The sequence below is a fragment of the Rhipicephalus microplus genome, chromosome 3 (genome assembly GCF_043290135.1).
Source record: "Rhipicephalus microplus isolate Deutch F79 chromosome 3, USDA_Rmic, whole genome shotgun sequence".
In the NCBI taxonomy this organism is placed as follows: domain Eukaryota; kingdom Metazoa; phylum Arthropoda; class Arachnida; order Ixodida; family Ixodidae; genus Rhipicephalus; species Rhipicephalus microplus.
The window spans coordinates 108,150,582-108,160,581 of NC_134702.1; the positions used below are offsets into that span (position 1 = coordinate 108,150,582).

The 10,000-nt window shown below is 48.7% G+C and overlaps 1 protein-coding gene and 20 non-coding genes across 21 annotated transcripts; all 21 read left to right on the top strand.

The window, feature by feature from the left end:
* Positions 1-57: 57 nt before the first annotated feature.
* Positions 58-130, top strand: TRNAK-CUU (transfer RNA lysine (anticodon CUU)). The gene has a single exon. It is a non-coding gene; the product is annotated as a tRNA-Lys (tRNA).
* A 181-nt stretch (positions 131-311) lies between these two features.
* LOC142803286 (uncharacterized) lies at positions 312-2,033 on the top strand. The gene has a single exon (XM_075888414.1). The coding sequence runs from the start codon at positions 330-332 to the stop codon at positions 1,515-1,517; it is 1,188 nt and encodes a 395-aa protein (XP_075744529.1). The 5' UTR covers positions 312-329; the 3' UTR covers positions 1,518-2,033.
* A 3,095-nt stretch (positions 2,034-5,128) lies between these two features.
* TRNAK-CUU (transfer RNA lysine (anticodon CUU)) lies at positions 5,129-5,201 on the top strand. Its single transcript has one exon. It is a non-coding gene; the product is annotated as a tRNA-Lys (tRNA).
* Positions 5,202-5,346: 145 nt separating this feature from the next.
* TRNAK-CUU (transfer RNA lysine (anticodon CUU)) lies at positions 5,347-5,419 on the top strand. Its single transcript has one exon. It is a non-coding gene; the product is annotated as a tRNA-Lys (tRNA).
* Positions 5,420-5,565: 146 nt separating this feature from the next.
* Positions 5,566-5,638, top strand: TRNAK-CUU (transfer RNA lysine (anticodon CUU)). The gene has a single exon. It is a non-coding gene; the product is annotated as a tRNA-Lys (tRNA).
* Positions 5,639-5,782: 144 nt separating this feature from the next.
* On the top strand, positions 5,783-5,855 carry TRNAK-CUU (transfer RNA lysine (anticodon CUU)). Its single transcript has one exon. It is a non-coding gene; the product is annotated as a tRNA-Lys (tRNA).
* Positions 5,856-6,002: 147 nt separating this feature from the next.
* TRNAK-CUU (transfer RNA lysine (anticodon CUU)) lies at positions 6,003-6,075 on the top strand. Its single transcript has one exon. It is a non-coding gene; the product is annotated as a tRNA-Lys (tRNA).
* Positions 6,076-6,220: 145 nt separating this feature from the next.
* Positions 6,221-6,293, top strand: TRNAK-CUU (transfer RNA lysine (anticodon CUU)). The gene has a single exon. It is a non-coding gene; the product is annotated as a tRNA-Lys (tRNA).
* Positions 6,294-6,876: 583 nt separating this feature from the next.
* Positions 6,877-6,949, top strand: TRNAK-CUU (transfer RNA lysine (anticodon CUU)). Its single transcript has one exon. It is a non-coding gene; the product is annotated as a tRNA-Lys (tRNA).
* A 146-nt stretch (positions 6,950-7,095) lies between these two features.
* On the top strand, positions 7,096-7,168 carry TRNAK-CUU (transfer RNA lysine (anticodon CUU)). Its single transcript has one exon. It is a non-coding gene; the product is annotated as a tRNA-Lys (tRNA).
* A 144-nt stretch (positions 7,169-7,312) lies between these two features.
* Positions 7,313-7,385, top strand: TRNAM-CAU (transfer RNA methionine (anticodon CAU)). The gene has a single exon. It is a non-coding gene; the product is annotated as a tRNA-Met (tRNA).
* A 146-nt stretch (positions 7,386-7,531) lies between these two features.
* On the top strand, positions 7,532-7,604 carry TRNAK-CUU (transfer RNA lysine (anticodon CUU)). The gene has a single exon. It is a non-coding gene; the product is annotated as a tRNA-Lys (tRNA).
* A 141-nt stretch (positions 7,605-7,745) lies between these two features.
* On the top strand, positions 7,746-7,818 carry TRNAK-CUU (transfer RNA lysine (anticodon CUU)). The gene has a single exon. It is a non-coding gene; the product is annotated as a tRNA-Lys (tRNA).
* Positions 7,819-7,962: 144 nt separating this feature from the next.
* On the top strand, positions 7,963-8,035 carry TRNAK-CUU (transfer RNA lysine (anticodon CUU)). Its single transcript has one exon. It is a non-coding gene; the product is annotated as a tRNA-Lys (tRNA).
* A 146-nt stretch (positions 8,036-8,181) lies between these two features.
* On the top strand, positions 8,182-8,256 carry TRNAK-CUU (transfer RNA lysine (anticodon CUU)). The gene has a single exon. It is a non-coding gene; the product is annotated as a tRNA-Lys (tRNA).
* Positions 8,257-8,398: 142 nt separating this feature from the next.
* TRNAK-CUU (transfer RNA lysine (anticodon CUU)) lies at positions 8,399-8,471 on the top strand. The gene has a single exon. It is a non-coding gene; the product is annotated as a tRNA-Lys (tRNA).
* Positions 8,472-8,614: 143 nt separating this feature from the next.
* On the top strand, positions 8,615-8,687 carry TRNAK-CUU (transfer RNA lysine (anticodon CUU)). The gene has a single exon. It is a non-coding gene; the product is annotated as a tRNA-Lys (tRNA).
* A 361-nt stretch (positions 8,688-9,048) lies between these two features.
* Positions 9,049-9,121, top strand: TRNAE-CUC (transfer RNA glutamic acid (anticodon CUC)). Its single transcript has one exon. It is a non-coding gene; the product is annotated as a tRNA-Glu (tRNA).
* Positions 9,122-9,266: 145 nt separating this feature from the next.
* TRNAK-CUU (transfer RNA lysine (anticodon CUU)) lies at positions 9,267-9,339 on the top strand. Its single transcript has one exon. It is a non-coding gene; the product is annotated as a tRNA-Lys (tRNA).
* Positions 9,340-9,482: 143 nt separating this feature from the next.
* TRNAK-CUU (transfer RNA lysine (anticodon CUU)) lies at positions 9,483-9,557 on the top strand. The gene has a single exon. It is a non-coding gene; the product is annotated as a tRNA-Lys (tRNA).
* A 147-nt stretch (positions 9,558-9,704) lies between these two features.
* TRNAK-CUU (transfer RNA lysine (anticodon CUU)) lies at positions 9,705-9,777 on the top strand. The gene has a single exon. It is a non-coding gene; the product is annotated as a tRNA-Lys (tRNA).
* The last annotated feature ends 223 nt before the right edge of the window (positions 9,778-10,000 follow it).

A 10,000-nucleotide genomic window follows, 5' to 3' on the forward strand; every position in this document is an offset into this window, starting at 1 on the left:
GTGAACTATGCTGATCTTTTACAAACGAGATGTTGTGTGCCGAGTCAGTTCCTGCGTGCCCGGCTAGCTCAGTCGGTAGAGCATGAGACTCTTAATCTCAGGTTCGTGGGTTCGAGCCCCACGTTGGCCGCTGTTTTTTTCCCGAGTCTCACCATGTTACGTCGCGCGTCGAGGTCTACATCTGTTTCTTCCCCTCCATCCTAGTTTTCTCTTTTGGTGAACTATGCTGATCTTTTACAAACGAGATGTTGTGTGCCGAGTCAATTCCTGCGTGCCCGGCTAGCTCAGGATTCCACTTCCGGCCACGACAGTGAACGGACGTGTTTATCATGTGCTCCCGCGTAGGGGCGGTTTCAGCGGCCCGTGTGGGCCGCGGTATCAGGTGTACCGAAAAGCCAGGCGAAGATTTCCAGGTTGTTCTGCCTCAGCTGCCTTCAGGTGATTCCGTTTTGCACACGGTTTTTTTGCACGGAAACTTGAAAGCCAGGCCATATCGAGTGGAGCATGTCCGAGACAGCCTTGCTCGTCTTTCGCTGCTGCCGGAAGTGGTTGCCCTAGGGGCATACCAAATGAATCATGTATGGGCAGTGACGTTCAAGGATGATGAGGGTAAAAAGAAGATGCTGGCGGCGGAGTCTTTTGATCTAAAGGACCATCGCTGTATGGTGGTTGACCCCCGTGATCGAGGTGTGCGGCTGAAGTTGTACTGGCTTCTTCATGGCGTGCCGGACGAGGCTGTGCGAGTCGCCTTAACGCCCTACGGAAAAGTGACCGAGATAAGCAGAGATAAATGGAAGGTGCAGGGTTGCAATGATAAAGGTTCAACCACGCGGTCGGTCACGCTGAGGCTACACGCGGGCGTGTCCGTGGACGACCTGCCACACCAACTGCGAGTTGCGGAGGATATGGCGCTCGTCGTAATTCCTGGCAGAGCACCGCTATGCCTCCGATGCCGGGCTATCGGACACATTCGACGGGATTGCCGCGTGCCGCGCTGTGGGGTCTGTCGTCGCTATGGCCACGATGACGCCCACTGTGTGAGGTCGTACGCCAGCATTGCGGGCCCAGGCCAAACAGACGAAGTGTCTGAACACCTGATGGATGCCGTGGATGCCGAAGAAGCGAGCAGGGAAGACGGTTATACGGAAGGCCCTGCCACGCCCCCTGAACAGTCTTCTGGGGCCGCACTGGAATCTACCAATAAAGGCGACAAGCACTCTGGTGCGCCAGGAACGAATTTAGACACGGCAGCAGTAGAGAACGACGCTACAGCAGCGAGCAAGTCATCTTCAGCTGCGCGAGAGGGTGGCCCGGAAGCAACGGACGCCGAGATGACCAAGGCCGGTGCTATCGCTTTTAAGCGAGCTCGTGAAACACCTGACCGTACCGGAAATGTTGACACGTCGGCCATCAATGAACCTCCAACAAAGACGGCGACTGGTCGTCGGCCTACCTTTAAACCACGACCAAACCTGTCTCCTGACCGTAGGGGCACTCAAACGTCGGCCCCGCCGTAGCGGAGGAGACGTTCCGAGGCTTTCTACGCTGAGCACACGCAACCACTGTTGCGACGTGAGTATGACACCTGACGAAACAACCTTCAAGAAATGGCGACTAACTTTAAAACTGGTATTTGCATCGCGACGTTGAACTCAAGAGGCCTGTGTTCGCGCAGGAGACAATGCCAGATTAGTCGCATTTTGTTAGAAAACGACATAGACCTCCTGGCTGTACAAGAAACTAAAATGGAAAGTGAAGAACAAACGGAGCAAATGGTTCAAGTTTTTCGCTCTAGGTACAATGTCTGCGTTTGTCATGCTGTTGGGCGGTCAGGAGGCTGTGTCGTTTTCATACGTAGTAGTATCGCGGTTGTTGAAAATGTGTCTACCTGCGATAGCGGTAGGCTGGTTGTGTGCGACTTCAGTGTTTCTGGAATGCCTTGGCGCGTTGTGTGTGTTTATGCACCGAATAGATCGCACGAACGGGAATTTTTTTTCAGAGCGATTGAAGGATTCTTGAAAACGGAAAGAAATGTTGTGGTTCTAGGGGACTTCAATTGTGTCTGTAGAGCTGAGGATAAGACAACGAGCTTCAATGTGCGCGATAGAAGCGCTGAGCTGTTGAATAAAATAGTGAACGAGACAGGGCTGGAAGATGTCGGTTATGTAATGACGCGAGAGGGTGAAGTAGGATATACGCACTTTCAAGGTCATTCGCACGCGAGGTTAGACAGAATATATTTGTCGGCAAAGTTGGTGCCACTATGCTCATCTTATCAAATTCAACATCTTAGTTTTAGTGATCATTGTCTGGTTAAGGTCAACATTGGCGAAAAACGTAAGGCTGCGAAGTTTAATTGGTTTCTATGGAAATTTAATGAAAAGCTGCTGCAAGATGAAATATTTGTCACAAAAACCAAAGAATGTCTTTCAAATGCTCTTCGTTTGGAGACCAATAACTTCATAGCTGTGTGGGAGCAAATGAAGTGTGATATAAAGATGATAGCGATTGAAAGAGCCTGTGTATTACGTAATCGGGAAAGGCAACAAGAGAGGCAGTTACAAAGCGAACTAGACTACATGTTAAGCGTAGAAAATGAAGTGCCGGGAAAATTTAAGAAAGAAATAAAGGAGGCGAAAGCAAAGCTCGAATTCATCGACGACGAAAAGTACCGCGGAGCAATGATAAGGGCTCGCACTGAACGGCTGTGGATGGGTGAAACGCCCACTAAGCGGGTGCTCAGTGAAGAAAAGAAACATGCAGCAAACAAAGAGATAAATGAAATTCGATACCGCAATTACATTACCCGGGACCGCGAACAGATAAAGCACGCCTTTGTCGAGTTTTATACGCAACTCCTTAGCCATACAATCAATGACCCCGAACGATTCAAAGAGGACTTTCTGACCCTTATGCCGAGATTGGAAGACTCTGAGCGGGAGCTACTGGAAGTAGAAATCACTGTGGCAGAAATTGAATCAGCTATAGATAACCTGGGTAACGGCAAGTCACCAGGGCCGGATGGGCTTGGTGCTGCCATATACAAATTTTTTTTTAAGACAGAAATGGCACTGGCATTACACCGAGTGATCAGAGAATGCTACGACAAGCAGCAAACACCTCATTCATTTAGGACAGCACACGTAGTATTAATCCCCAAAACTGATGACCCCGCAAAGCTACTTTCAGTGGAATCCTACCGACCTATCAGTTTGAGCAACACTGACTATAAAATATACACGAAGGTCCTAGCAAGACGGCTCCAAAGTGTTGTCACATCCCTTGTCGGCCCGCATCAGACATGTGGGATTAAGGGCAGAACCATATTCACAAATATACACGTAACCAGAAGTATTCTAGAATGCTGTGATGCAAATAATGACCGCGTGGCCATGATTCAGCTAGACCTGCATAAAGCGTTCGATAAAGTCGTACATGAAATTTTGTTTTTATTGCTGGAACATGTGAATGTAGGAACTGTCATTACAGAAGGCGTTAGAATGGTGTATCATGACTGCAGGGCTAATTTAGTAATCAACAAAAAAGTAAGTGCTTCAATTCCTGTGCGCTCGAGCGTGAAGCAAGGTTGTGCCTTGTCGCCACTCCTTTTCGCGCTTTACTTAGAGCCCTTCTGTTTACGAATACTTGCATCACCAAGTATAAGAGGGTATACGTTTCTGACCAGTGGAATTAGAATTTTAGCCTATGCTGATGACGTCGCAGTGTTTTGCAGTGACAAAGAAAGTGTGCAAGAAGTTGTACGAATAGCTAGGGAATTCTGTGCAGCAACGGGCAGCGCAATCAGTTGGCCAAAATGTCTAGGCGTTTGGCATGGCCAGTGGCAAAGCACACCCGAAGTTTACTGTAACATGAATTGGAAAATCATGCCCGGAAAGTACCTCGGTGTGCCTTTGGATCACTACCGCAATGCTACGGAGTATTGGTCTGAGGAACGTCAACGTATTAAAAATTGTACTGATAAGTGGGGAGGTCGCAATTTATCAATGTTTGCAAAAGCGTCCGTGTGCAATGTATTTCTGATTGCAAAAGTGTTTTATGTATTACAAGTGTTAACCATGACCCGCACTTCGGTCCAGAAAATGCACCGAGTATTCGCGACCTTTATATGGGGGTCGCAGTGGGAGCGCACGAGCCGGTGCAATTTATTTCATAGGGTAAAATATGGTGGACTGGGGCTTTTGCATTTGTTTTTTAAGCAGTTGGTGAGCAGATTCATGTTCGCTCGAGATCAAACTGACAATTTCTTGAGAACTGTGATCCAAGCAAGACTGCAGACCCCCTTATCTGATTTCGTCGTGTCATCTTTTTCCTTCGAAGCTGGACCACTCAGTCCTTATTTGCGAGAAGTAGTTACAGCTACACGCCTGCTCAAGGAAAGATTTTCGTACGAATACTTGTCCGACGTGACTAAAAAGAAACTGTATCGTGACCTTCTTGATGTCTTCCTGCCAGTGCCCGTCTACCGAGCTTCGTGCAGGCTAGGTTCTGAGCGTGACGTGTTTAAACGTGTTAAGAGAATGCCGGTCAGACCCTCTGTCAAAACATTCTTCTTTCAAGTGCATACCGGCACTCTCCCTGTACTGCCATGGCTAAAAAGTAAAGGGCTTTTTGTACCGTGGTCCGTCAACTGTCTAATCTGCGGCAAACCAGAAACGATAAATCATATCTTTCTCGACTGCCATGATGCTGTGTTCTTGTGGGACGTACTACAACGGACTATAAAAAAAGAACTACCTATCAACGCTTTTGGAATCCGTTTTCTTCCGTGTGCAGCAGCAGGGGAAGTGCCGAGTGACATGTTAATGTTGCTTTGCATGCATAGTGTGTGGAGGACAAGAATGGATGTTCGACATATGCGTGTAGACGCACGTTCAGCGAGAGACTATTTTGTTGAGAGTATGCTGTATACACGAGACGTGTTTAAAGCGCTGCCTGAACCCCCCGAGTGGTTACCTGTGCTCGACCAATTGGCTTCTGTGAAGCCTTTTTAAACCAAGTGCACTGGCCAAGTTGAAGCTGGTGTTTTAGTAAGTGTACATATTTTGTATGTATTTCCTTTGCTTGTGGTTATTAAAAGGCAATAAAGAAAAAAAAAAAAAAAAAAAAAGCCCGGCTAGCTCAGTCAGTAGAGCATGAGACTCTTAATCTCAGGGTCGTGGGTTCAAGCCCCACATTGGGTGCTGTTTTTTTCCCGAGCCTCATCAAGTTACGTCACGCGTCGAGGTCTACATCTGTTTCTTCCCAGCCATCCTAGTTTTTTTTCTTTTGGTGAACTATGCTGATCTTTTACAAACGAGATGTTGTGTGCCGAGTCAATTCCTGCGTGCCCGGCTAGCTCAGTCGGTAGAGCATGAGACTCTTAATCTCAGGATCGTGGGTTCGAGCCCCACGGTTGGCGCTGTTTTTTTCCCGAGCCTCTCCAAGTTAGGTCACGCGTCGAGGACTACATCTGTTTCTTCCCAGCCATCTTTGTTTTTTTTTCTATTGGTGAACTATGCTAATCTTTTACAAACGAGATGTTGTGTGCCGAGTCAATTCCTGCGTGCCCGGATAGTTCAGTCGGTAGAACATGAGACTCTTAATCTCAGGGTGCTGGTTTCGAGCCCCACGTTGGGCGCTGTTTTTTCCCGAGCCTCACTAAGTTACGTCACGCGTCGAGGTCTACATCTGTTTCTTCCCAGCCATCCTAGTTTTTTTTCTTTTGGTGAGCTATGCTGATCTTTTACAAACGAGATCTTGTGTGCCGAGTCAATACCTGCGTGCCCGGCTAGCTCAGTCGGTAGAGCATGAGACTCTTAATCTCAGGGTCGTGGGTTCGAGCCCCACGGCGGACGCTGCTTTTTTCCCGAGCCTCACCAAGTTACGTCACGCGTCGAGGTCTACATCTGTTTCTTCCCAGCCATCCTAGATGATTTTTTCTTTTGGTGAACTATGCTGATCTTTTACAAGTGAGATGTTGTGTGCCGAGTCAATTCCTGCGTGCCCGGCTAGCTCAGCCAGTAGAGCATGAGACTCTTAATCTCAGGGTCGTGGGTTCAAGCCCCACATTGGGTGCTGTTTTTTTCCCGAGCCTCATCAAGTTACGTCACGCGTCGAGGTCTACATCTGTTTCTTCCCAGCCATCCTAGTTTTTTTTCTTTTGGAGAACTATGCTGATCTTTTACAAACGAGATGTTGTGTGCCGAGTCAATTCCTGCGTGCCCGGCTAGCTCAGCCGGTAGAGCATGAGACTCTTAATCTCAGGGTCGTGGGTTCGAGCCCCACGTTGGGCGCTGTTTTTTTCCCGAGCCTCACCAAGTTACGTCACGCGTCGAGGTCTACATCTGTTTCTTCCCAGCCATCTTTGTTTTTTTTTTCTTTTGGTGAACTATGCTGATCTTTTACAAACGAGATGTTGTGTGCCGAGTCAATTCCTGCGTGCCCGGATAGCTCTGTCGGTAGAGCATGAGACTCTTAATCTCAGGTTCTCGGGTTCGAGCCCCACGTTGGGCGCTGTTTTTCCCCGAGCCTCACCAAGTTACGTCACGCGTCGAGGTCTACATCTGTTTCTTCCCAGCCATCCTAGTTGTTTTTTCTTTTGGTGAACTATGCTGATCTTTTACAAGTGAGATGTTGTGTGCCGAGTCAATTCCTGCGTGCCCGGCTAGCTCAGTCAGTAGAGCATGAGACTCCTAATCTCAGGGTCGTGGGCTCAAGCCCCACATTTGGTGCTGTTTTTTTCCCGAGCCTCATCAAGTTACGTCACGCGTCGAGGTCTATATCTGTTTCTTCCCAGCCATCCTAGTTTTTTTTCTTTTGGTGAACTATGCTGATCTTTTACAAACAAGATGTTGTGTGCCGAGTCAATTCCTGCGTGCCCGGCTAGCTCAGTCGGTTGAGCTTGAGACTCTTAATCTCAGGGTCGTGGGTTCGAGCCCCACGTTGGGCGCTGTTTTTTTCCCGAGCCTCACCAAGTTACGTCACGCGTCGAGGTCTACATCTGTTTCTTCCCAGCCATCCTAGTTTTTTTTTCTTTTGGTGAACTATGCTCATCTTTTACAAACGAGATGTTGTGTGCCGAGTCAATTCCTGCGTGCCCGGCTAGTTCAGTCGGTAGAGCATGAGACTCTTAATCTCAGGGTCGTGGGTTCGAGCCCCACGGTGGACGCTGTTTTTTTCCCGAGTCTCACCATGTTACGTCGCGCGTCGAGGTCTACATCTGTTTCTTCCCCTCCAACCTAGTTTTTTTCTTTTGGTGAACTATGCTGATCTTTTACAAACAAGATGTTGTGTGCCGAGTAAATTCCTGCGTGCCCGGCCAGCTCAGTCGGTAGAGCATGAGACTCATAATATCAGGGTCGTGGGTTCGAGCCCCACGTTGGGCGCTGTTTTTTTCCCGAGCCTCACCAAGTTACGTCACGCGTCGAAGTCTACATCTGTTTCTTCCCAGCCATCCTAGTTTTTTTTTCTTTTGCTGAACTATGCTGATCTTTAACAAACGAGATGTTGTGTGCCGAGTCAATTCCTGCGAGCCCGGCTAGCTCAGTCGGTAGAGCATGAGACTCTTAATCTCAGGGTCGTGGGTTCAAGCCCCACGGTGGACGCTGTTTTTTTCCCGAGTCTTACCATGTTACGTCGCGCGTCGAGGTCTGCATCTGTTCCTTCCCAGACATCCTAGTTTTTTTTTGGTGAACTATGCTGATCTTTTACAAACGAGATGTTGTGTGCCGAGTCAATTCCTGCGTGCCCGGCTAGTTCAGTAGGTAGAGCATGAGACTCTTAATCTCAGGGTCGTGGGTTCGAGCCCCACGGTGGACGCTGTTTTTTTCCCGAGTCTCACCATGTTACGTCGCGTGTCGAGGTCTACATCTGTTTCTTCCCCTCCAACCTAGTTTTTTTCTTTTGGTGAACTATGCTGATCTTTTACAAACGAGATGTTGTGTGCCGAGTCAATTCCTGCGTTCCCGGCTAGCTCAGTCGGTAGAGCATGAGACTCTTAATCTCAGGTTCGTGGGTTCGAGCCCCACGTTGGGTGCTGTTTTTTTCCCGAGCCTCACCAAGTTACGTCACGCGTCGAGGTCTACATCTGTTTCTTCCCAGCCATCTTTGTTTTTTTTTCTTTTGGTGAACTATGCTGATCTTTTACAAACGAGATGTTGTGAGCCGAGTCAATTCCTTCGTGCCCGGCTATTTCAGTCGGTAGAACATGAGACTCTTAATCTCAGGGTCGTGGGTTCGAGCCCCACGTTGGTCGCTGTTTTTTCCCGAGCCTCACCAAGTTGCGTCACGCGTCGAGGTCTACATCTGTTTCTTGACAGCCATCCTAGTTTTTTTTCTTTTGGTGAACTATGCTGATCTTTCACAAACGAGATGTTGTGTACCGAGTCAGTTCCTGCGTGCCCGGCTAGCTCAGTCGGTAGAGCATGAGACTCTTAATCTCAGGTTCGTGGGTTCGAGCCCCACGTTGGCCGCTGTTTTTTTCCCGAGTCTCACCATGTTACGTCGCGCGTCGAGGTCTACATCTGTTTCTTCCCCTCCATCCTAGTTTTTTCTTTTGGTGAACTATGCTGATCTTTTACAAACGAGATGTTGTGTGCCGAGTCAATTCCTGCGTGCCCGGCTAGCTCAGTCAGTAGAGCATGAGACTCTTAATCTCAGGGTCGTGGGTTCAAGCCCCACATTGGGTGCTGTTTTTTTCCCGAGCCTCATCAAGTTACGTCACGCGTCGAGGTCTACATCTGTTTCTTCCCAGCCATCCTAGTTTTTTTTCTTTTGGTGAGCTATGCTGATCTTTTACAAACGAGATCTTGTGTGCCGAGTCAATTCCTGCGTGCCCGGCTAGCTCAGTCGGTATAGCATGAGACCCTTAATCTCAGGGTCGTGGGTTCGAGCACCACATTGAGCGCTGTTTACTTCCCGAGCCTCACCAAGTTATGTAACGCGTCCAGGTCTACATCTGTTTCTTTCCAGCCATCTTTGTTTTTTCTTTTGGTGAACTATGCTGATCTTTTACAAGTGAGATGTTGTGTGCAGAGTCAATTCCTGCGTGCCCGGCTAGCTCAGTCGGTAGAGCATGAGACTCTCAATCTCAGGGTCGTGGGTTCAAGCCCCACGGTGGACGCTGTTTTTTTCCCGAGTCTCACCATGTTTCTTCGCGCGTGGAGGTCTGCATCTGTTCCTTCCCAGCCATCCTAGTTTTTTTTCTTTTGGTGAACTATGCTGATCTTTTACAAACGAGATGTTGTGTGCCGAGTCAATTCCTGCGTGCCCGGCTAGTTCAGTCGGTAGAGCATGAGACTCTTAATCTCAGGGTCGTGGGTTCGAGCCCCACGGTGGACGCTGTTTTTTTTCCCGAGTCTCACCATGTTACGTCGCGCGTCGAGGTCTACATCTGTTTCTTCCCCTCCAACCTAGTTTTTTTCTTTTGGTGAACTATGCTGATCTTTTACAAACGAGATGTTGTGTGCCGAGTCAATTCCGGCGTTCCCGGCTAGCTCAGTCGGTAGAGCATGAGACTCTTACTCTCAGGGTCGTGGGTTCGTTCCCCACGGTGAACGCTGCTTTTCTCCCGAGTCTCACCATGTTACGTCGCGCGTGGTGGTCTACATCTGTTTCTTCCCAGCCATCCTAGTTCTTTCTTTCTTTTGGTGAACTATGCTGATTTTTGACAAACGAGATGTTGTGTGCCGAGTCAATTCCTGCATGCCCGACTAGTTCAGTCGGTAGGGCATGAGACTCTTAATCTCAGGGTCGTGGGTTCGAGCCCGACGGCGGACGCTGCTTTTTTCCCGAGCCTCACCAAGTTACGTCACGCGTCGAGGTCTACATCTGTTTCTTCCCAGCCATCCTAGATGTTTTTTCTTTTGGTGAACTATGCTGATCTTTTACAAGTGAGATGTTGCGTGCCGAGTCAATTCCTGCGTGCCCGGCTAGCTCAGTCAGTAGAGCATGAGACTCTTAATCTCAGGGTCGTGGGCTCAAGCCCCACATTTGGTGCTGT

Coding starts and splice junctions, on each gene's coding strand:
- LOC142803286 (XM_075888414.1), top strand. CDS start 330: ATGTGCTCCCGCGTAGGGGCGGTTTCAGCGGCCCGTGTGGGCCGCGGT.